General features: G+C 38.6%; 1 protein-coding gene across 7 annotated transcripts in view; it reads left to right on the top strand.

Moving 5' to 3' along the window:
* The window catches only part of Ctnna3 (catenin alpha 3), a 1,585,684-nt gene that overhangs the window by 932,337 nt on the left and 631,267 nt on the right, over positions 1-22,080 (top strand). The window contains exon 10 of one of the 7 annotated variants that reach the window (XM_039099280.2): positions 6,818-9,112. The exons of the other annotated variants lie outside the window; for them this stretch is intronic. Within the exon in view, the coding sequence (XP_038955208.1) occupies positions 6,818-6,838 (21 nt within the window). The 3' untranslated portion in view covers positions 6,839-9,112. Of the gene's footprint in view, positions 1-6,817; positions 9,113-22,080 lie in introns of those variants that run through there. 7 annotated transcript variants of the gene reach the window in all.

The following is a 22,080-nucleotide window of genomic DNA, read 5'->3' as shown; positions in this document are numbered from 1 at the left end:
AGTGAATATATATATATATATTTTCTCATATATATATATGAGAAATCCTTTGGTCATATCTGGTCCCTAGTGAACCACTTATAAATATTAGTGAAGAAGTCTCAATTTTATGTCTTGGAGGATAATAGTACTAACTTGAGTTATCGGTCTGTCTACATACTTTCTGTGTTTTATATGTGAATTTTTCTGTGTATTTTGTGTGATGAACATATGCTATATACATACGCATATACATACAAACAAACATGCACATATATTTGACATGTGGATGTCCTATTTTATTCCTTCTAATAATTTTTTTTTACTTCAAAACAAATGAAACTATTAAAATGACCTAACAGAATAATACTTTTATCAGTGTCCCTATTAGATCTGGGCAGTCTGAAATATCAGCACATTGTTTGAAGTAAAATTATTTATGAATTCTCAGATCCTTTCCGTTATCTCTCCTGCCTTTATGTTTTAGCCAATGCTGCCACCAGTTTAATACAGCATCCCTATCTCCCAGTTTCCGTTTCCCCCACTTTATCTCAGTAATATAGACTCCAGGCCTTGATGTTGGTGCACATTGCTTTGCTAGCTCAGAATTTCAATTTATCATAAGATTTTTTTCATATGAGAACTATTTTTTCCTGTTTCTGGACAATCTATTCTGGAGTCCCAGCACAGCAATGCCTTCCGAGTGTGATGCACTTGTGGCACAGGAGAGAAGGATGACTCTTAAGGAGAAATAGAGCTTTCCTATCAATGCCAAAGATGGTGCTCTACATGCGTCGTGTAATCGGCACCGCGGGCATCTCAGATCTCAGCTCTGATACCGCCCACAGGCATTTTAGTTTCCTGATAGATTGAAGAGGTGGGAATATACACACATTTAAAAGGCTGAATTATATGCCTGGATAAACTTTTATATGAATCCAGGAACAGGAGCAGGGATTCCATTTCTCAACATAACTGATGGTGGTGTTCATCGGCTCAAGAGAAAGAGAAAACTCAGATGCGAAGGCCATTTATATCTATATAAAATTTACCTTTCTTATATCTGAAACCCTTTACATTAGGGATGTATGTGCATTGTTTTAAGGGAGTGATTCAATAAGGTGAGATCCAGTTGTCCAGGCCACCGTTAAGACATCATTCTGGGGCCACTGAGAGAGCAGAACCGGTAAGCATTCTTGCTACTCTTATGACTGTTTTTATTAGCGTTGGCCTCTGTTCCCTCCCCAGAGCCCACATGGGCAAAGAAAGAATTGAGTCTGATGTTATTCTCTGACCTCCATACACATACTGAGGCAAGCATGCATGCATACACAGACACCGATAATAAATCAAAACATTTAAATGACAGCATTCTGGCATTGATACATGGCAAATAAATCACTAGAGTTGGTAGGATTTTCAAGTAAGAAAGCACACATTTCTTTGGATGGCAATCAAGTTAACTCGACTATTTTGTTTCAAAGCAACAACAACAACAACAACAACAGCCCCCAACCATTGGAGTGGATGGGAGAGGATGTACCTAATCCTGCAGTGACTTGATGTGCCAGGGTGGGTTGGTTCCCCAGGAGGGACCTTCTGCTTCTCAGGGGTAAAGGGGAGGAGGGGATAGGGTAGGAGCTGTGTAAGGTGGGGGGGGCTTGGAGGAGAGAGATGATCAGGATGTAAAGTGAATAAATAAATAAGTTGAAGGAGAGGAATAAAACCCAACCAACCAAGCAACCAAGCAACCAACTAACAAATTGAACAAACAGCAAAACCTACTTGTTGTTAAAAGGCAAAATACTTTTTTCGTCATTGGCCTGAGCCAGGGTGGCAGCATGGGTGCTGTGTTATTGGAGTTTACTCACAATGGCTCTCCTGTGTGATTTTGATACTCATAGTATTCACTCATAATTCCTTGGGATCTGCTTCACAGAGGCAGACCTAGAGCATTGCTTTCCATACACAGGGAATGCAAGTTTCAAAAAATTTTAACTCTTTAATTTATAGCCCTGTTAAAATCCAAAGAAGTGTCATTGGACACTGTTAAAGCTCGTGACAGCAGTTGTGCAAGACGAAACCTAGATCCATATGATGCTGCCTCTTGCCTTTGTCTTGAAATGGTCCCTTGAATGTAGTTTTTTTTTTAGCGCTATGGACAGCATAATTTGATATAAATGCTCGTGTATGTAAGTATCTTCCAAAAATTAACCTTACAAAGCATAGGTATGCATGTTGACTTTGTAAAATTACTTAGCCTACTTCTGCTTTTCCAGATCTCATTCGACTACAGAGAATATTTTGTGTTCTCTTGTCTCTCTGTGTATTTGTCTGTCTCTCTCAGTTTTAAAGACAAATATATCTATATCTATATCTATCTGTATCTATAGTATATCTATAACTATATCTATATCTATATATGTCAGGCTAGACTCAAGCTGAAGGTACTCTTACCTTGGAGTTAGAGCTCAACGTCTTTCCACCCTCAGAACAACAGCAAGTCAGGAGTACTGGAGCATGCCCATAGCCCTGGATATTGGGATACTGAGGCAGGAAAGTCTTGAGTTCAAAATCAACTTGACTCCAGAGCCTGATCCTTCCTTGAAATGAGGTTTCTTTCCTCTTTAGATTGTTGCAGATGAAGTGCAGAATTCGATCCACCATGTAGGTGGATTCTGTTCTTCTAATAATTCCATGCAGGTGTCTTAGAAGGTTTAGTATGTTCAAAATATAATTGAATTGACCCACCCATAGAAAAGCATAGTTCATAAAGAATATTTTATAAGAATTTTTTCATTCCATCTGGAATTAGTCATCTCCCCCCAATCACCAAAATTTTATTTTGCTCAGGAAAATGTGCCTCAAAATTTCACACTGATGGGATCGTGGCAGGGAGCAACCTAGCTGCTGGGAAAAGCTCGCAGCTTCAGAAGCCTTCTCATATTTATTACATTTCATGTACCAAGAAGTTTTTATGACATATTATTTAGATACATATTACCAGCCTGAAGGTTTAAACTGAATAGTCTGTCATGAGAAAAGTCTCCAGTTTTCTGTCTCCTCATGTGACTATGCCAGTCAGAAAAGCTGGAAAATGATGTATGTGCAACATGGCTCCGTTATAAACTGAGAATAATTACCCACTGAACTATAGATAACATCTAAAGGGGGTTAGAAAGCTCAGAAAACGTCACTTTGGTATTGCACAGTTGGCATGAGGCTCATAGAACTATTTGCATCTATTAATAAAAGGATGATTCTGATTAGGTAAAACTGGTCTGCCTTGTAGCTGTCATTTCAGATGTGTTACAGACCTGTTAATTATCTTTAAGTAATAATTTGGAAGTGACCAGTGTTTTTGTAATTGAGGGAACAGTTCCAAATTCCTAATGACCTAGAGTTCTGGCAAAGATGAAACTTAATTTCAGGGCATGGATGCTTGACACTAGTTGGTCTCCATACTCTCTTTCATGCTGTTTTTGGATAGGTCAAGCTTTCCCTATTACAGACACAGAAAGACTGATACATTTGCATTGCATTCCCTTGTGTATCCTCTGAATTGGGAGCTTCTCGTCACAGAATAAATCAGTGCTGAATTCTTAAGCAGCAGTCTAATCCTTCAGTTCAGATGGGCTCATATCAATATTGGAAGAAATCTCCAGTTCCATTTTCTTGTGTCCACTGACAAGATTGCTTCTTCCCTGGCACAGAGTTTTAAGAGTGGCTTACTTTATGAGACGCACATGTCAAGCTATGCTTATTCTTGTGTGTGCATAGAGTATATAAGCACTATACATTATACCAATGATAATGTATGTTATAGTCATATATATATATATTCCATATATATCATACAAACATACACACATATATATGTATGTATAATATGTATGTGTGTATATATACATATATATGAATATATATATATATACCCTTTTGCATTTAATATTATAGGCTTCATTTAATCCTCTCATGCCTCATGGGAAATGAAGATTTCTATTTCCAACTTAGAGGCCAGAGAACTAAAGTGCGACTTTCAATAAAGAAAAATTCTGAGATTCCGTACATGTACGTGCATTTCTTCCTCCTTTGTAAAAGAATGCATGCTAGGGGCAGCTTTGCATAGCAATCGATTTAATGTGCTTCTCTGGAAAGGAAAAGAAATCCCTTGAAATATCTCTGGCATTTTTTCCTATGACACTGAAGTGTCAGACATTTTGGGCTCATAAAGTAGTCAATTCCTTTAGGTGCCATAGACCTTTCAGCAGTTGTATATTTCTTAGTTAGTAAATAGCCAAACGTGTTGCTCCTATATTTCAGTTGAGGATCAAATCATCTTAATGAAGAGATTGCACATGGAAAGGATCCGAGCACATCAATAATGAATGAATTCTAAAAGGCCTTTAAAATAACTTCTGAGAGGCACGGGAGGAAATAACAGCATTCAAAGTGGCATTTTCCACTCGTTGCCAATACCCACCAGAGCTTCTCTCCCTGTGGCTCTCAGCTCTCAAGCATCATGTCCACTTGGAATTCATGCATGTAGGTTGTAATGCACTGTTAATTTTTGGCAGGGATTATTTATGACTGCTGAAACCCCAGCATGCTGGTTTCTGTATGTCTTATATTATAGGAATGCTTTTCAAGTGGTGAAAAGAATTTCAATAGGGATGATATAACAATCATATTAACGGTCGTACCTAATGTCATACAAGTCCCTCCCATGGTCTGTGCCCACCATCCCCGACCAAGCACATACTGACAGGGATAACACACACAGGCACTTCTCTTCACCTTTATTTTTGGAGAGTGCCTTATACACGTTTCTTAATTCATCTATTTTCCTTTCTCCAAATTTCTAAACTTTGCCCAGCCTTTGTCTTTTCTCCCATCTACAGATTCATTCAATTCTGAATATATAATTTGTTTGTTTGTTCTTATTGGACTAAGTATAGAACCCACAGAATTTGGGGCACTCAGAAAATGCTCTCACTGTGTTATAACCCCCAGCCCAACCCATTTTTTCTTTTAATTTCTCAAAATTTTAAAGTGGTGAGAGAGAGGTGGGGAGGGTTTTGACTCCTATGTTTTTGTGCTTGCATGGCTGTGGTGTGAGGTTCTAGAATCCTGTGTATGCCCTGGTGACCCAAGATGCTTTTCATCTCAACTTTTCTTCTCTCCTATAGTCTTTCTGCCTTCTTATTTCAACACACACACACACACACACACACACACACACACACAAACACACATGCACACACATCCATATACATATACACATATACACACAGAGACTCTTCTGGATAATAGGCATACTACACAAATTGCTATTTAATATCTGTTCTCTGAGAGCCTTCATTTTATAATAGAACAGTTTGATAGTTAACAGAACCGTCAGCTGATGAGACAAAGAATCCCATCTTCTGGGCATGTCTTTCAGGGAATTAATTAATTATGCCCTTCGATGTAGGACCCCCACCCCCAATTCTATGAGCATTGTCATTGAGTAGGCTCTGTTGCTTGACTGCATGGTAAAGGAGACATCACATTGCCAACAGGCATTTATCTTGCTCTGCTTCCCGAATGCAGCTATAATGTGACCAGCAGTCTCACTCCCACAAGCATGGCTTCTCTTCCAGTGTAGGTTTAGCCCTTCTTAAACTCTGAACCACACAGAGCTGGAGCGCTTCCTTCCTGGAGTTTCTCTCTTCGGGTGCTTTGTCATAGTGACAAGAAAAGTAACAAGCACAGATAATAAATGAAAAGACGAATGACCTTGAAATCCATGCTAGAACAAAGCAAAGCATGCCTGAGGGTAAGAAATTTACCACTGGAAGAAGGTCCATGTACTGAGGCAGTGTTTCGTCTTTGGCCAGATGAAGGAGATGGTCCCAGGACGATGAGGCAGATTGAACTAAGAAAGAAGAAACGCTCTTGCCAAAACCTTGGGAAATGCAAGCAGGCATGCTTTGAGGCCAGAATGAAGAAGGGAAATATGGCTGACAGATTCTGGGAGGGAATGGTAATGATGGGGGACTAAGGGGAGGGAACATTATATCCTGGTCTTTCTGGGAGGACCTTGGCAGTGTGAAGTCAGATAGGACATAACTTCCCACACTCAGGAATGACCTCTATGCCTTCTCTCCATGTTTTTAAGATGAGATTCTTTGTTGGCTCCGGCCATAAAGCCCACTTCCTTCCAACTCATCCACTTGGAAAGAATTAAAAAAAAAACAGTTATAGGAAACATCTTCTCAGTCCCATGTGACTCTTTACTTTGATGCCACGATTATGACTTCCCTTCCTGGCATTCTTTTACCCTCCCTAAACATCTTCTTATTACTTCCTTGGTGAAAAAGTTCTTTGTTTCTCCTTCTGATTTGTTGTTTGTTCTTCTAATTCAGAAAATCTAAAAGTCTCAATACAGGAAAGGTAGCCTCAAAGATACTTGCTGTATTTGCCTGAGGTCAAATTTCCTCCACCATCCACTGAGTATTAAAATATATTAAATTCTCCAGAAAAGAAAATACAGGCACTACTACTATTCGTTAGAATACAGGTCTGTGGAGCTGGAGAGATGAACCGGTGACTAAAAACACAAGTCTTTCCTTCAAGGAACAGAGGTCCCACTTTCAATTCCCATCCCTCACATGGCTGCTCACAACCACCCGTGACTTTGCTTCCAGAGCCTCCATTGCTCCCTTCCTGCCTTTGTGGTCCGTGCACGCGTGGACCACATTTATGTTAGCACAGGTAAAATCCCCAATGTACACAATAAAAATAATATGAAAATATATAGTTCTATAAGACACTTACTGTCTTTCTTCTATTCTAGGTCTCAGAATGTGACATGTAGATAATGCTGGGTAAGGCTCAGGAGTTTCAAGATAAGAAAGGCAAAAGACAGAAATGAGAACAAGTTCTTTTCTCCCTCACCCTGCCCTTTTTCTATTTCCTCATTAAAATTTCACTTGGTAATTTTCTCCTACTTTTTTCTTAACTGTAAATACACTGTGGCAATGTAGAGTGTGTGTCAGTAGACAAGACAAAAGTTCTGCAGCTCAAGCCTGTGCTCTGTGGCAAGGGAGAGCAAGGGCACTGAAGAGGATTTCTCAAGACAGTGCAGTTTGGAGATGGTGTATGTGCATCCCCAAACCTCCCTGGAGTAGCCTGAAGAAGATAAAGGAGCCGGCAACAACAAATGTGCAGTAGTTATCTTGCTGAAGAGCAGAACACTTCACGATTTTATCTCTAAAATACATCAATTCTCTTTTTCCTCCCCGTACCATTTAAAATTTCTGTTTCTTCTCCCTATACTATTTCACACATGGGAAAGTACCTTTCACACCCTTCTTCCTCATATGTATTTGATGGGAATACATTTACTTTAATTATATTGCCATTGCCTTGCCTCAAATAATGCATGTTTACCGGGAGCACATTCAAATACAGATGATGTCATAAATCCAAAAGACGCCATTATCAAGTTCTTTCTGGTAAATGCTGCTTGATGTTACACAAACCGGAAATAACGCTCCATAGTTGCATGTCTTGTATGCCTTTTAGTTGATTCTGAAATAATTGATAGAGAAACATCTCATAGTAGATCTCATGCAGATATAAGAATGTCGGTGGTTTGTTGTATGTGATCTCTCGGCATCCTTGAGGACACTGAGATGGTTCTGTGAGGAACTTGGTTATTCTGAAGGTGAAATGGTGTTGTTTCCTCTCTTTATCTCTATCCCCCAGCCACAGTTTGGTTGCTTCAATTCACATAAAGACAATGTAATTCCCTGTTGCTCCAAGAATAACCTTTTTAGTTACCTCATATCTATATATCTAGTGTTCAGAAAGGATGTATCAGCCATAACACTGTATTTTTTTTCTGTAGGCAGCCACAGGTTTGCCAAAGAATTAATTTAATGGGAACAGACTATAAATAAGGTAATTTTTTGTTAGGATTGGAGTAGAAGAATCAAAGCTAAGTTTACAACCCCCCTTCTCCAAAATTTAAAATGTAGGGAAGCTTTGTTAGGTAAAGACTGACCATGAAATAGAGGTTGGTCAGTCCCTAACTTCTTAACTCATGGTGGGCTTGAATTAGAGATTCATGCCAGAGGAGTTCGGGGATCATGAGAGTGGGACGCTATGCGATTGGTGCATAGAATAATCTTGGAGCAGCAGTTTTTAGCCTTAGGGTCGCCACTCCTTTGGGAGTCAAAAAGCCCTTTCACAGGGCTTGCCTAAGACCATCAGGAAACAGCAATATTTACATTATGATTGTTAACAGTGGCAAGTTATAATTATGAAGTATGACTGAAAATAATTGTAAGGTTGGGGGTCAACACAACACGAGGAGCTGTATTAAAGGGTCACAGCATTAGCAAGACTAAGAACCACTGTCTCAGAGCAAGCTAGTTATCTGTCCCTGTAGCATTAAGGCAACATAGTATAAAGCAGGGAAAACCAAAGACTGGGATTGAGATTTGAGTTCCTGGAGCAGAATTCCATCCTCGCTAAGACGTCAAGCCAAGCCAAGGAGTTTCCTGAAGCCAACATGTTTGATTCTGATCTTTCTAGCCACTTCAAATTGATTGTTTAATATTATGAATTTTCTTCACTAAAATACAGTTATGAAAATTATAGTGTGCTCTATGCTATCAGATCAAAAGGGTTTGAACTCAATGTCTCATAAAATCCTCCAAATTCAGAGCCAGTGGGGTTTTGTACATTTTCTGTCTTATTCCACTGTTAGGTTTAAGCCAATGGGTCAGTGAGGTTGAATAACTCGGTCAACATTTCAGAGTGCTGAAGTAAGTGGATCAAACAACGGTTCTGGGAAGTCACGCTTCTATTTCAACGGAGAGAAATGTGTGGGTACACTGTGGGGAAATTGTCCTTAGCCAGTGCTTCGGTCTTGTTCACAGTGGAAAACGTGAGCAGAACAACCACCGCCATCATTCTCACAAGAATATCTAAGAACGCTCACTGCATTTCATCTAAATACCCATTTGAATATCAAATCCCATTTTTCTGTTTTCTATAGGCAATAAATAAAATAATTAAGATCAGCAGTTAACAAAGCATAAGCTTTTAGCTATGATGGAAGAATCTATCAATTATACCTAACTCTCAGTTTTTCCTTATGAAAATAATGTTTTATATGAAAGTGAGCAAAGACAATTAGATGAAATATATATTTATATATATATATATATATTTATAATAGATGCTGGTGAATGCTTGACACAAAATTCTCTCTCCTAAGTATAGTGACCATGGACCCAGGACCCAGGACCCAGGACCCAGGGTAAAAACAATACTCTAGATTCTGACTTTCTTGGTGTAGCATCATGTGGAATCTTAAGCAAGGAAAAACTCAACTGTTCTCTTATAATTATTTATTGGGGATATAGCATATTTTGTGCTTAAAGTATACAGGCATCAACTTGACCACTTCACACAAGGACAAGAGGTATTTAGGATTAGAGACGTCACAATTGTCCACAGTCACAGTTAAGATTTCTGTGACTTTAGTGTCCTCTCCTAAACACCAAGATTATGTGGTGCTTTCCATTTTTTGAGTTTATTTCATATCTCCTAAAAGACGTATACATAATATCCATGAGAGATATAGAAAAGATCCATCTGAGTTTAAACCATGCAAACTCTTTATCAGAAAAGCACATTTAATGTTGCCATCGAGTTTTGCAAGTTCTGAGAAGTTTAGGGAAAGTCACTAGTGAATTAGTGTTCATTATAAGAAATCAGCTAAACATTAATTAATTGGAGGCAATAGCGGCCGAAAAAAATGCTACTAAGCCTATTACATAAAACAAATCTTATTTTTTCTTGACAAGTACTTTCTAATTAAAAGAAAATAGGTAGGCAAGAAGCTTAATCACAAACAATAATATTAATGCAATATTGAATTCTATGCCTTAATTTTAAAATAAGCATGACTAGGCCCATATTACCTTAATAGTACAAATATATATATACATATATATATACATATATATACATATATATACATATATATATATATGAATATGAAAGCTTAATGTAGAGCATTGTTTTTACCTGGGTCCTGGGTCCTGGGTCCTAGGTCCTGGGTCCTGGGTCCTGGGTCCTGGGTCCTGGGTCCTGGGCTCATGGCCACTACACTTAGGGGAGGGAGTGTGTCAGGCACTCACCAGCATCTGTTTCCTAGTCTCTGGATGATAGTAGGCTGAGCCTCCTGTTTTTTATGACAAGTCAAATAACCTACCTGTCCTTGACAAGAATCATCCCTTCCAATAAATGAGAATTTCTGTTTTAAAAATAGACTTAGTGGGACAAAATCACTCTATATCAATTTATTGTAGGTCCAGCGACCAGTCATTTGCATGACCTTACATCAACCTTATTATTGATCAAATTCCATTCTTAGTGTATATCTTACGACTGTCGTTAAAGCCCCAAGTGCTTTCCTGTACCTATTCTTTGCTGTGTGGTAAGGGGCCTTATGACATCTCAAGTCCTCAAGCCTACCTCACATTTCCCGTGTTCCTTGAAACATCTCTGAACACAAGAAAAACGGCTTCTGTTCCACCCTGACTCATCTCTCGAGCGGTTACCAAGTGTGACAATTTAACAGGTCCAGCAAACTTGAGTGGATTACACTTGAAAGAAAAAGTGACTTCTCATAGTGTGATGCTCATTAAGCGCTATCAAAGTTTTGATCAAGAGGTCCCCTGATGCTGGCTTCCACAACTAGAGCTGCAGGTGTTTTTGAGCCTGTCAAACGTCGACTACAGAAAGATCTGCAGGGCAATTGCTTCATGTTGCTACCACGGAAGCAGTGCTCCATGCAATGCATTCCTGTCTACTGCTCCCAGTCCAATTTAAGCTGTAAGTAATGACGCTATGTTTCCTCTTCCTCTGGGAAACCCTTACAAAGTTTAATTTACTGTTTCCTAACTACTTACAGTAGTATCAGTAGTTAATGTTCGAGAATTTTAATAGTGGCAATTTCTGCTGATCTACGTTTTGCCCTCAGAGATGAACATTTTAATATTTCCACTGGGTTTTTTCATACATAACAACTTTATTTCCTATGACTGTAGAATGAGCTCAAAGTTTGCCATTTCTTTCAACCAAATTTTTATTTTCCTTTGTGTTTGTGGATTTGAAAACCCGAAGATGTCTAGCAACTTTCAAAGCAAAGCATGTGGCTGGAACAAACTTACTTGAGTTGTGCAGGTTCAGTTTGCAGGGAGGCAGACTGCGCTGAGAACTTTAGTGAACAGATAGAAGGGTAGAAGCTCACGGAGTTATGCAATATCCCTACATCTCAGGTTCTACATCTATTTGAAATCAATTATAATGGACTCACGTTCATTTTCCTCTTTATATAATATATTTTCCTTTGACAATTTCATATATGCATATGATGTATTTTGATCAAAAACAGACAAACAAACAAGCAAATAGCCTTACTATGGCTGACTGGCACATGTTGAACCATCCACTGGCCCAGTGAAGCACAAGCAAACCACCAGTGACCTTCACCACCAAAGAAAACTGCTTCTCCTGTACAATGCACTCTGTTGGTTAACTGTCCTGTGTTAGAACTCACTGAGAAACTGGGTTGTCAGACTCAAACATGTTTGCTTCAAAGTGTCTTCCTAGGCCCCTTGTCTGATGATCTGCTATCCCCACGCCCTTGAAAGAGAAAAGAATGCAGAAAAGAACAGCCCAAGAGTTATTTCCATGTGTCCTGAAGAACAGCTAAAAGAGAACCATTTCCATCAGATTTCTATTGCTTAGCCCTTAGAGAAGAAAAGCCAGAGCTTCAGCCATAGGAGGCTCATCTCATGGCCAGAAAGTGTGACCAGGAGCTCCAACTGCCTGCTTCAACTTTCCCTGTTCATGTCATTTAATGCACTTTATTTGACAATATTAACTCTATCTGTTGGTATTGTTTTTAACTTTTGGTTAGAAACCTCACCAAATCCCATCTGCCTACAACTCTGTCAAGGGCTCTAGTTGAATCTATCTATCTATCTATCTATCTATCTATCTATCTATCTATCTATCTATCTATCTGTGTGTCATATATTTCTATTATATTTTATATATAAATATATCTTTCTATAACATAATATATTTATATTTTATATTATATTAATATTATATATAATATAATAATATATTATATTAATGTTTATCTATTATATTAAATTTGTTTATATATTATATACACTATATAAATTTTATTATATATTATATATTATATAAAATAATATATGTATTTTGTGGGTCATTCCTTAGTTTATTGATAGAGGCTGTTTTAGATACATGATTTGATGCCATTTACTATCTTACTATTTATCTATCATCAATCTACCTACCATCCATCCATCCATCATATGTATCTATGTGTCTATCCATCTATCTACCTACCTATTTGCCTACCTGTCTACCTCTCTATCATATCTATCTATCTATCTATCTATCTATCTATCTATCTATCTATCTATCTATCTATCTATCTACCTATCCACCCTTCCAACTATCTATCATCTTCTTTTCTACCTATAATCTATATCCTGCTATTTATCCCTTTACCTTTGCTTGCCGTATGCTTATACACTTGCTCAAAGACAAACTGTGGGTAGATTGTGCATACCTAACCCCCTCCCCCAGCAGACGCCATCTCCAGTAGCTCCTCGGCTGCATGTGGGGCCTTGTGAGACACTCCCACCCCTGTGTCCTTTTCACCTTACTCACCCACACGGGATACAGTAATGACTTTCGCTCAAGGAGACAAGCCTGTGGTGCAGAAAGCAACCAGATGTGGCAGCACGGGTCTGGGCTTCATGACTCAAATATCTTAAGTCACTCCTTCTTCTTGCTTTTCTCTCAACTGCTTATGTAATTACTCTCCTCCCTTATTATGGGAGGTACTTTACCTTAGAGATGCTGAAAGTGAAAATTTCATGGAAATTCATAGTGAAATTCACTGAGGAATGAGGACCTTTAGACAGGCGGGCTAAGCCTGTCTAGTGAGGATCTCTCCCACACTCAGTTCCTTACTTCCAGACCTTTCCCATTATAAAGCCCCAAAGGCTCAGTTTCTTAGGCAAAAAAAAAAAAGCCTGCATATTTACTGTCCACTGAGCCATAAAAAGTAACATTTCCTTATTTTAATTATGGTGTTTAGTTCCTGTACATATATGTTATATAACTCCCACATAAAATGACTCAAGAAGTTGTCTTGGAGGCCACTGGGTGAGTTCCAGAGTTGTTCCTACACAGAAAAGGAAACAGGACCCCTTAGGGCCTATAAATAGTTACTGAGATTCCCAATCAAATTGAGCAAATGAGTCATTCTATAGCAATTTGGATCCACCACCCAAAAGGCATACACTATAAAAATTAACCGGAACAGACTTCAGTGAGGAAACTCTTGCGTGCACAAGGTTGTGTCATTCAGCTGTGAAGGAGCCAGTATGTTCCATTGGATGTGGGTTGCTGGGCCCTTGTGCTAGAACGCTGTGGTGCCACTGTGGAGAAAATTGCCATTTTCCCTGTGATCAAACACCCAACAATAAATTCCATTAAAATCCAAGAGCTCTGAAAAGACTTTTTCAGGAGAAATCAAAACAAACCAGAAAAAGACCTTGTAGACAAGAAAAGAAAAAAAATCAATTTTAGGTTAAAATCAGTCCGAGGGGAGTAGGAGAAGAGGAAATCTTTTAAGAAACCCCTGGGGTGCCTCCTCTGACTATTGGCAAACATTCAGTATTATTTAAAATGTAGGATTGCCTGGCAGAGTGAAAGGTGCAGCATTTTGCACCCTTATTAAGTCTTTTAGCAGTGAAATGCTAAAACTTCTCATGCCACAAGAGCCTCAACTCACTGAGGCAGAGAAATCAACCATTTTATTCAAGTCCAGGCAGCAATAATATTTGTTTTGTCTTATTGATGTTGGTTTCTCCCTTTAGCATGGTTTGCTGTGTAAAATCATTTGCAGACCAAACATTCTCATAGTCTTCTTTGGTAAGAATCAGGAAAGGCGTGTTGGAGATCATTTCTAATCTGCACTCTCCTGTTTATACAGCAATAATTAGTTTTCAGTTTGGATCCCCAGGCATATCCCATGACGTCATCGGAACTCAGAGTTTCAGAACTCAGAGCCACATGAAGTGAAGCAGTTACCTAAAGCCCCTACAGCTGAAGCGGTCACGGTCATGTGCCTTTCTTCTGAAAGTCTCATTTTTGAGAAGCAGCTGCATTTTTCTTTCTCTGAAATAATGGAGGAATAACTCTCCCAGAAAAATGCTCCATGACATGCAGAAGACCTAACATATGATGCATCCTTCTGTAACGTGCCTTCGAATCCTCTTCTGCAGCCAAGTGCCGACTGTTGACTGTTGAACCAGTGACGCTACACAATGTCCACATACTGACCAGATATCTGCTCCATGTCGTGTAGGTAGTATATAAGGCTACACAGGATCCTGTCCCAAATGCTCGTAGAGTAGGGGTGAGATCGAACCTCTTTCCAAATTGTACTTTCTCCCTCACCAGCCCCCTCTTAGCAGTCTCCTACTCTGTCATTTATCTAGCTGCTTTTCTTTGTTGCCAAGAATTTTCTTGTCTTAGTTAGGTCCATATGCGAAGTTCTCTAGGAATGCTCTCACTTTTTCTCTTTCTCAGCAGGTCAGGTTAAGTCCTAGGTGTCCCCCATGACTCGGTTTTCAGTAACATATAACATTGTGTGTCACAATCACTGCACAGTTGGTCACTCAAACGTTTCCAGTGTATTGCCACAATACTGAGAGACAAAACAAAAGTCCTTACACTGGTATATAATTTTCCACTTTCTCCACCTACCATTTCTGATATCATCTACTACCATTTCTTTTCTACCTCAGCAACTTTACAGATGGCTTTCTTCTTATCTAAGGCTGTTTTTCTCCAAATATTTACCCACCTGCACCTGGGTCTTCAAGTTGTTCTCCCAACTGATCTTAGTGATGTCTTCTTTGATCTTTGTGCTTTACCCTCTCCTCCCAATTTCCTAAATCACTCCAGCACTCATGCTATGGGTTCCTGGTGCTTACAACTATCCAGTAAAACACGTACTTACACATGTAGACATAGAGTTCTTCACTGTGTGCTGTGAAATACAGTTTCTGCAAACTTGTTTCTTTGGTCCTCTTCCTGTACCTTAGCTTGTTGAATGGTGAGCCATGATATATAACATTCTTAGAGACCATAAACAGTACCTTGTTTATTTTATATTATTAGCTCTTATTCTATTATATAGTTAGGGCCTTTAATATCTTATTGATTTACTCAAGTTATTTGAAGAGCCAGCTTCTGGATTTAGGGAAAATATTCAAAGAATTGCCTTTTAATTTTCATTCAAATGTTGCTGAGGATAGTCATGGTCATTGATCAGTGACAAAGTAGGGAGGACATGCCAGTCTATGTTAGGAAATAAGCTATGGTCCATATATGGGCAGGTAGTTACAGCTAAATGTGAGATGTCCTATGTATGCTGGGAACTGAACTCACGATTTCTGCATGAGCAGTCTTAATGTCTGAGCGATCTCCTCAGCCACAAGAATGCTCAGGATAAGAGAAATATACTCTTCGTAAGAAGTAGCTTTTAAACTAGATAGACACAAATAACTAGAGTAACAAATTATGTGCAATGATAGTCCATCGATTTAAGAAAGAATCTAACATATTAGAGCTATGTGAGGCAAGGCACAGCACCTGAAAACTTCTAAGATAATACAGGTGATCTTCCATAGTCTTTCTTCATGTTCTCTCTTCATTCCCAGTTCAGATTGATCACATAAAACATGTACACATGGGAATTCATTTTCTCTAAACAGCGCAAGGGCAGAGGCCCTACATAAATTTTCCATTTGTCAGTTTCTACTAGTGAGTGTACCTAGCTATGCTTTGGGTGCTCTGCAGATGTGTGATGTGCTTTGAAAAGGAAACACTGCGAAGGCTGGCAAAATGCTTCTGAGAATGCTCATTGAGGTAAGCTGAGAACATAGGAGAAAGGCCTGGGAGATTGCATAAGACAACTGGCATTTTTATTTTAATCCATCCAATTGGTTTGACCCAATCGGTCTAAGAACATGAATAATCACAACAGACAGGATTAAACATACTCTGTTGTCCTTGTCCTTAGTCCAAAAACTTTATATTGCTTTCTAAGAAGGCTGATCTCTCAGACCCCATTCACAATTCTGAATGTTGTCATGACTTGAACTGTGTGTTTTGGATGAGAGGAGCTGAGGTAGAATGGCAATAGGGATAGCCACATTTCCCTCTGAAATATTTGTGTTTCTGTTTTGAGTTCTGTGGATTAGACTCAGGATTTGGATACAACTAATCTCATACTTTACCACACCCACACACACACACACACACCCACCCCCACACACACACAAACACACATGTATATATGCATATTTGTGATATATAGAAATGATATCTATAATGCTGTGTAAATAGGAGAGTGTAGTTTAAACATGGTCTTCAACATGCCTTTACTGCCTTTACATGCACACACACACAAAAAAAAACACACACACATACACACATACACACACTATATACATGTATATCAGTGATGTATACATACACACACATATGAATTGTGATATATATCATATATATGTATATATACACATGCACATATGTAGTAAAGACATGTTGGAGATTATGATGTTCTAGACCTGAGTCCAGCGCAGTTATAAAATTAATAGGATAAAAAGAAAGATGGTAAGTATGTACACATATATGTACACTTATACACATATATTCATTCATAGTTTATATATAATATAATTATAATACACCATATACAATATATATACATATACATACATACATATATATATATATATATATATATATATATATATATATATATATGTATTCCACTCTGGTCAATTCCTTGCTTTCTTTCAGCTGGATGAGTAGGGTCTGGAGTATCTTTATATCAGTTTTTTTACCAGGATGTGATTTGTGAACAAGTGCTGGTCAGTGGAAATTTTATAACAATTTGTTAAGGCAATTTTATGCCAGTATGATTTAATAGACAAAGCCAAGTGTATTTTTAAAGTATTTTATAGCATTATAATTAAGAGCATCTAACTTTTCCCCAGAGGCAAAGAAGGTCCCTTAGAGAATACCTCCTCACTAACCCTTAGACACTCATGCGCAGTTCATTCCTTATTTAGGCCTCCTTCCACATCCTCTGAAACTCTTACATGAGCCCTGGGTTAAGAATTTCTGATAGGGCTTAAACCAGTCATTTACAAACAAGAAATCTGCACACTTGAAAAGCCAATTGATGAACCCACAGGCCTATAACAAGCTAGAATACAACACTTATATCCACCCCCCCACCCCCCCACCCCCACCCCCACACCCCCATCCCTCAGTCCACAGTTAACCTCTTATTTTTTTCAATTCAGGCATTGGTGCCAGTCTTTTCTACTAGAGAGTGGACCATATTTCCTCTTAAAGCTATATGCATACTACTCTGGGGGAAACCTACCCAATCACCCATCAACGGGTACATGCAGCCCATTTAACACATTATATTTGAATTAGAACGTGAGCCATCCCAAGGCTGCCAGCATGGCTATTAACCGGGGACTTATTGACAACAGGGCTTGATGGAGATCACTTTCACTTTCATTGAGCGAGTTCTTACCTTTATTTATGGAAGTCGTCTCTAAACAAAAGCTTGGCGCTTCAACCTGCATATTTTTGAGAAGAAATATACTTTTATTTCATCGAATCGCTTTGATCATACCTGGTAGTTTCTCACAGGAAGAGGGAGACAGAGAGGGGAAGTGCGGTGGGGGAGGGGAAGGGGAAACGAACAGGAGTCCAGTGTCAAGAAGACTCTGCGTAGCCACATGAAAGCATTTCCAGGCAGAGAGGTTACCTTTGGCTTTCCTGTCACACATGATTGATGCTTCTCCTTTATCATCCAAGCTCACGTGTCCAAGTAGGTTTTGTCTTTCCTACTGTCACAATTATAATTAATGATTAAGGTGCAGCCGCTGGCGTAACACCTGGCTACTAATTTCAAGAGGTAGCTTGGGGTGCACAACGTTCAACCTCACAGATACCCAGGAAGAAGCTGCCGAACTAGCTGCATCACTGACACGTGAATTTTTCTGCTTTCCGACATCACATCTGCAGTCTCAACATGGAACGTGTGCTAGAAGAGACTCATATCCCTAATTTCCCTGCCACTATGTGTTTCAAACCTATTTCGCAAGCTAGAAGGAATAACATAAATTAAGTTGTATGTGTGTGTTTGAGTGCATGCATGTGCTTGTATGCGTTTATGTGCTTGCATGCGTTGCTTGTGCGCCCGAGTGCACACATGCACGTGTGTGTTAAAAGTACCAAATCCCACATGTATAAAGTGCAGAAGATAAGTGCTTTCTGAGCATGATTCAGGAACGGCAGGCTTTTGTAAACAGTAACTGATATATTGGACCTGCCTGTGGTTTCTGTAATTTAATACACAGATTAGCATCCTGTCTGTGTTTGTAGATGCGCATCCCTGGCTTGCTTAGCTTTTCTTTGTTCTAGTTATTCTCTGGTACCCAGAAGCTTAGATAACAAATTCAGATCTTATTTTCTCCTGAACTTGAAAATAAGCTGTAACCCAAACATTTGCAGAGTAAGGAGCTGTCCTGGTGAAAATGGCTCCGGCTGATTGTTACCATTGAGGCAATGAGATCTGCGCTTGACTGAAGCATGGCCATTTGCACTAAGCAAGACCCTTGGTCATCTTTCAAAACGGTGGAGAAAAATTGGAAAATGACATAACACTCAAATTAACTACATTGAGATTGCCAGTGGTTTTAAACATGTTGGTAGCGGGTTCTCTGCACTTCAGATAAATAGGTAACTTTCCATGACTCTATTCTGTTCTTGAACTAACTCAATGCACAGAACAAGAGAAACGAGCATCCTAGTATTTTCAAGATCCAAAAAAAAGGACTGCCAACTTTAGGATAGGAAACTAACCTAATCCCAGTGAAATAAGTTACAAAGCAGAACAGAAACGAAAGACTTTTAAAGCAGTACTAGATCAGGGGGGTAGACTCTTGCTTGTGTATTCTCCTGAGGAAGGAGAAGCAGCTGGATGTGGTTTCCCTGTGGACAGGGCATTTTTGTTGTATCCCATATCAGCAGAGCAGCAAAAACTTCAGTGAGGAAGGACATCCAGAAAACTGAAGGAATCCCATGCTTGGGGAGCTAGAGCCTTATTTACTATTTAACCCTCATTTGGAGAAGGAGAATGTCAGAGAGAATCACCAAGTTTAGGTTTTGGAAATTTACCAGAATACAGAGTCCTGAGCACCATATCTGGCTTAGTACTTCTTACAGTTGATTATCACCAACTTCCTAAATAAATGCACTTGGATTTGTAGGGTCTACTTTCTTTACGTCTTTGGAACAGAAGTCAGATTCATTTCTGGAGTGCACACGCACCGAAGAGGTCTGCTTTCCTGCATCCCAGCATGGTCTAACGACAATCATACCTAAAGGTTCAGAAAAAAAAGAGTCCCCAAACCAACTAGCAAGTAGTTAATCTAAGTGTACATGAATGCATATGGACAACTAATGAAATGTCACTGGTCACTGGGAGTGTCTGAGGAAACATACATTCATACATACATACATACATACATAAATACATACATACATACGGAAACATCATAGTTCCACTAACTAGAAGTTCATCACAATTCAATTAATGCCCTCATGGTATTTCCGCGTCAGCCTTTTCCTGATGGTGAATAGCCTCTGGAAAGAAGCAATGGGCTCATGTCTGTGGAAAGTTTTCTATTCACCACACACCATTTCTAGATCTTGATGGAGACGAGTTCATTCAGTCATTGTAACTTCCCTAAGAGAGCTGCATTACCCTTATCTCTAAAGATGAGAAAAATCAAAACAGTATAGAATACTTTAAGTTTGAACAGAAAGTAAGTTGTAAGGTAAAAATTACAGAAAGAGCTACATCCTGAATGGTGTATGAATTATTAAACACTATGTGTCTTGGAAGTGAGACGTAGCCACCTTTAAGAAAAATTTAAAAAAGAAACTCAATAGGAAAAAGAATTGAACAGCAACAGAGTAGTGAAAATTAGAAACATCGTCAAGGACTTACCCCAGCCCTTGGTTAAAAAAACAAGCCATCAGTCAACATAAGAAACGTGAAAGGTACACATGGTAATGCATAAACGTTTAGAATGAAGTGGATTGATTGAGAAGACACCATCACAGAAGGAAAATGCCTTCCCCCACTCATATTCAAGCTTTGAGATTATAGATCAAAGCAATTGACAAGAGTTGAGTTATTAACAATCCATGAAGACTCAAATATGCTTCAAAATGATATTTCCAAACTTCAGTAGCAAAAGGAAAACGTATTTGTTTCCTAACAAAATGTAAAAACAATATTTATAAAGCCAACAATCAAACTGGCATTGAGACTTCCAATCTGACATTTAAAATGAGCCAGCAGAATGCTTGGATTATAATTGAAATAAACTAAGAAATGCTTCTGTTTATTTCACTCTTACATATCTCTTGATGTTGACTTTGAAATGAACCAATAAGGTTCACTTGGAAGGTTAATTTCAATTCATTTGTATGGTCCCAAAGACTCTGCAACAATTATTTAAATGATGGAACTATTTTGGCACGTTTAACTGTAAGAATTTAAATTTTGAAATGTATAAATACATTACCTTCATCCGAATAGCAGATCATTTATTTACAGTACATTTTTAATTTTAATACATAAAATTGTACACACTTGTGAAGTATCAGATGATGTTTTGATACTCACATCTATTATACAACATTGTATATTTATATTTATGTTTAATATAGATTTATATTTAACTTGTAAATTGAAAATGCTTTGTCTCATAATATCTTGTAATAATAGCTTTCCCTCCCTCATTTCCTCCTAGACCCTCCCTCCCCATGACCCCACCAAGGCAATTCCAATTTTTTTCTCTCTTTAGAAAATAGCCCAATGAAAACAAAAGCAGAGGAAAACAAACATACAGACAGAGGAAAATAAAAACCAAAATAATAAGAAACACACAGACAAAGCTCACAAAGACACACAACTGGGAAGCAAAATAAATAATTGAAATAATGTGAAACACAAGATAGATACAAAAGACAAGTAGAGAGAGAGAGAGGAAAAAAAAGCCCAGATAATGAATAACTGAGATATAACATCGCCAAAAATACCAGAGTTTATTTTGTGTGGCCCATCTACTCCTATAGCAGATCTTTTTACAAGGCATATTTTATTAGATCTTTGTGTATTTTGTACCATGTATCCTGATCACATTAAGTTTCCTCCTTTTATGTTTATCAAGTTAAGTACAACTCCTCCAAGGTTTGCTCCCCACTTTCCTACCTGCCTGACTTTATGCCCTGTATTTTAAAATCCACCAAGAATTGATGCTAGCCAAATAGTTCTGGGTATGCAGCCTTCTGCGGAGTGTAGTCCGTCTACCAGCGACTACAGTCAGAACCAGTGTTCCCTCTCCCAGAAACTATCAATCACCAATAACTCCTCAGCTAAGTGGGGGACTTCAGGCCTCTCTGTCTGTTCTCTATGGTGGAATTTGTTCTTCTTTGAGCTTTCGTAGGTTTGTACAGATACTCCCAAATTCCTATGTGCAGTTCCTATGTGCAGGCACAGGTACCCAGTTGTGTCTGGAAAAGTTGTTGTCATCCACAGCCTCTGGCCAGTACTTTCTTTTTATCTCTTTACAATGATCCCTTGACCGTGAGAGGAAGGGTTGTAGTAAGTATGTTTCATTTGCAGCTGAACATTTTAGAGTTTTTTTATTCTCTGTAGTTAGCCAGTATGTGTTTCTGTGTAGATGTTTGTCTGATGAGAGTTAAAAGATGTGTAAATCTATGGCTATAGTGATATCATGGAATTTGGTTTAATACTAAGTTTGTTTAGCGGAATAATATTAATCTGTTTTTCTCTTAGGGCCTATGACC

Source organism: Rattus norvegicus, chromosome 20 (assembly GCF_036323735.1).
Source record: "Rattus norvegicus strain BN/NHsdMcwi chromosome 20, GRCr8, whole genome shotgun sequence".
Classification (NCBI taxonomy): Eukaryota; Metazoa; Chordata; class Mammalia; order Rodentia; family Muridae; genus Rattus; species Rattus norvegicus.
This window is presented reverse-complemented; position numbering and strand designations above follow the sequence as displayed.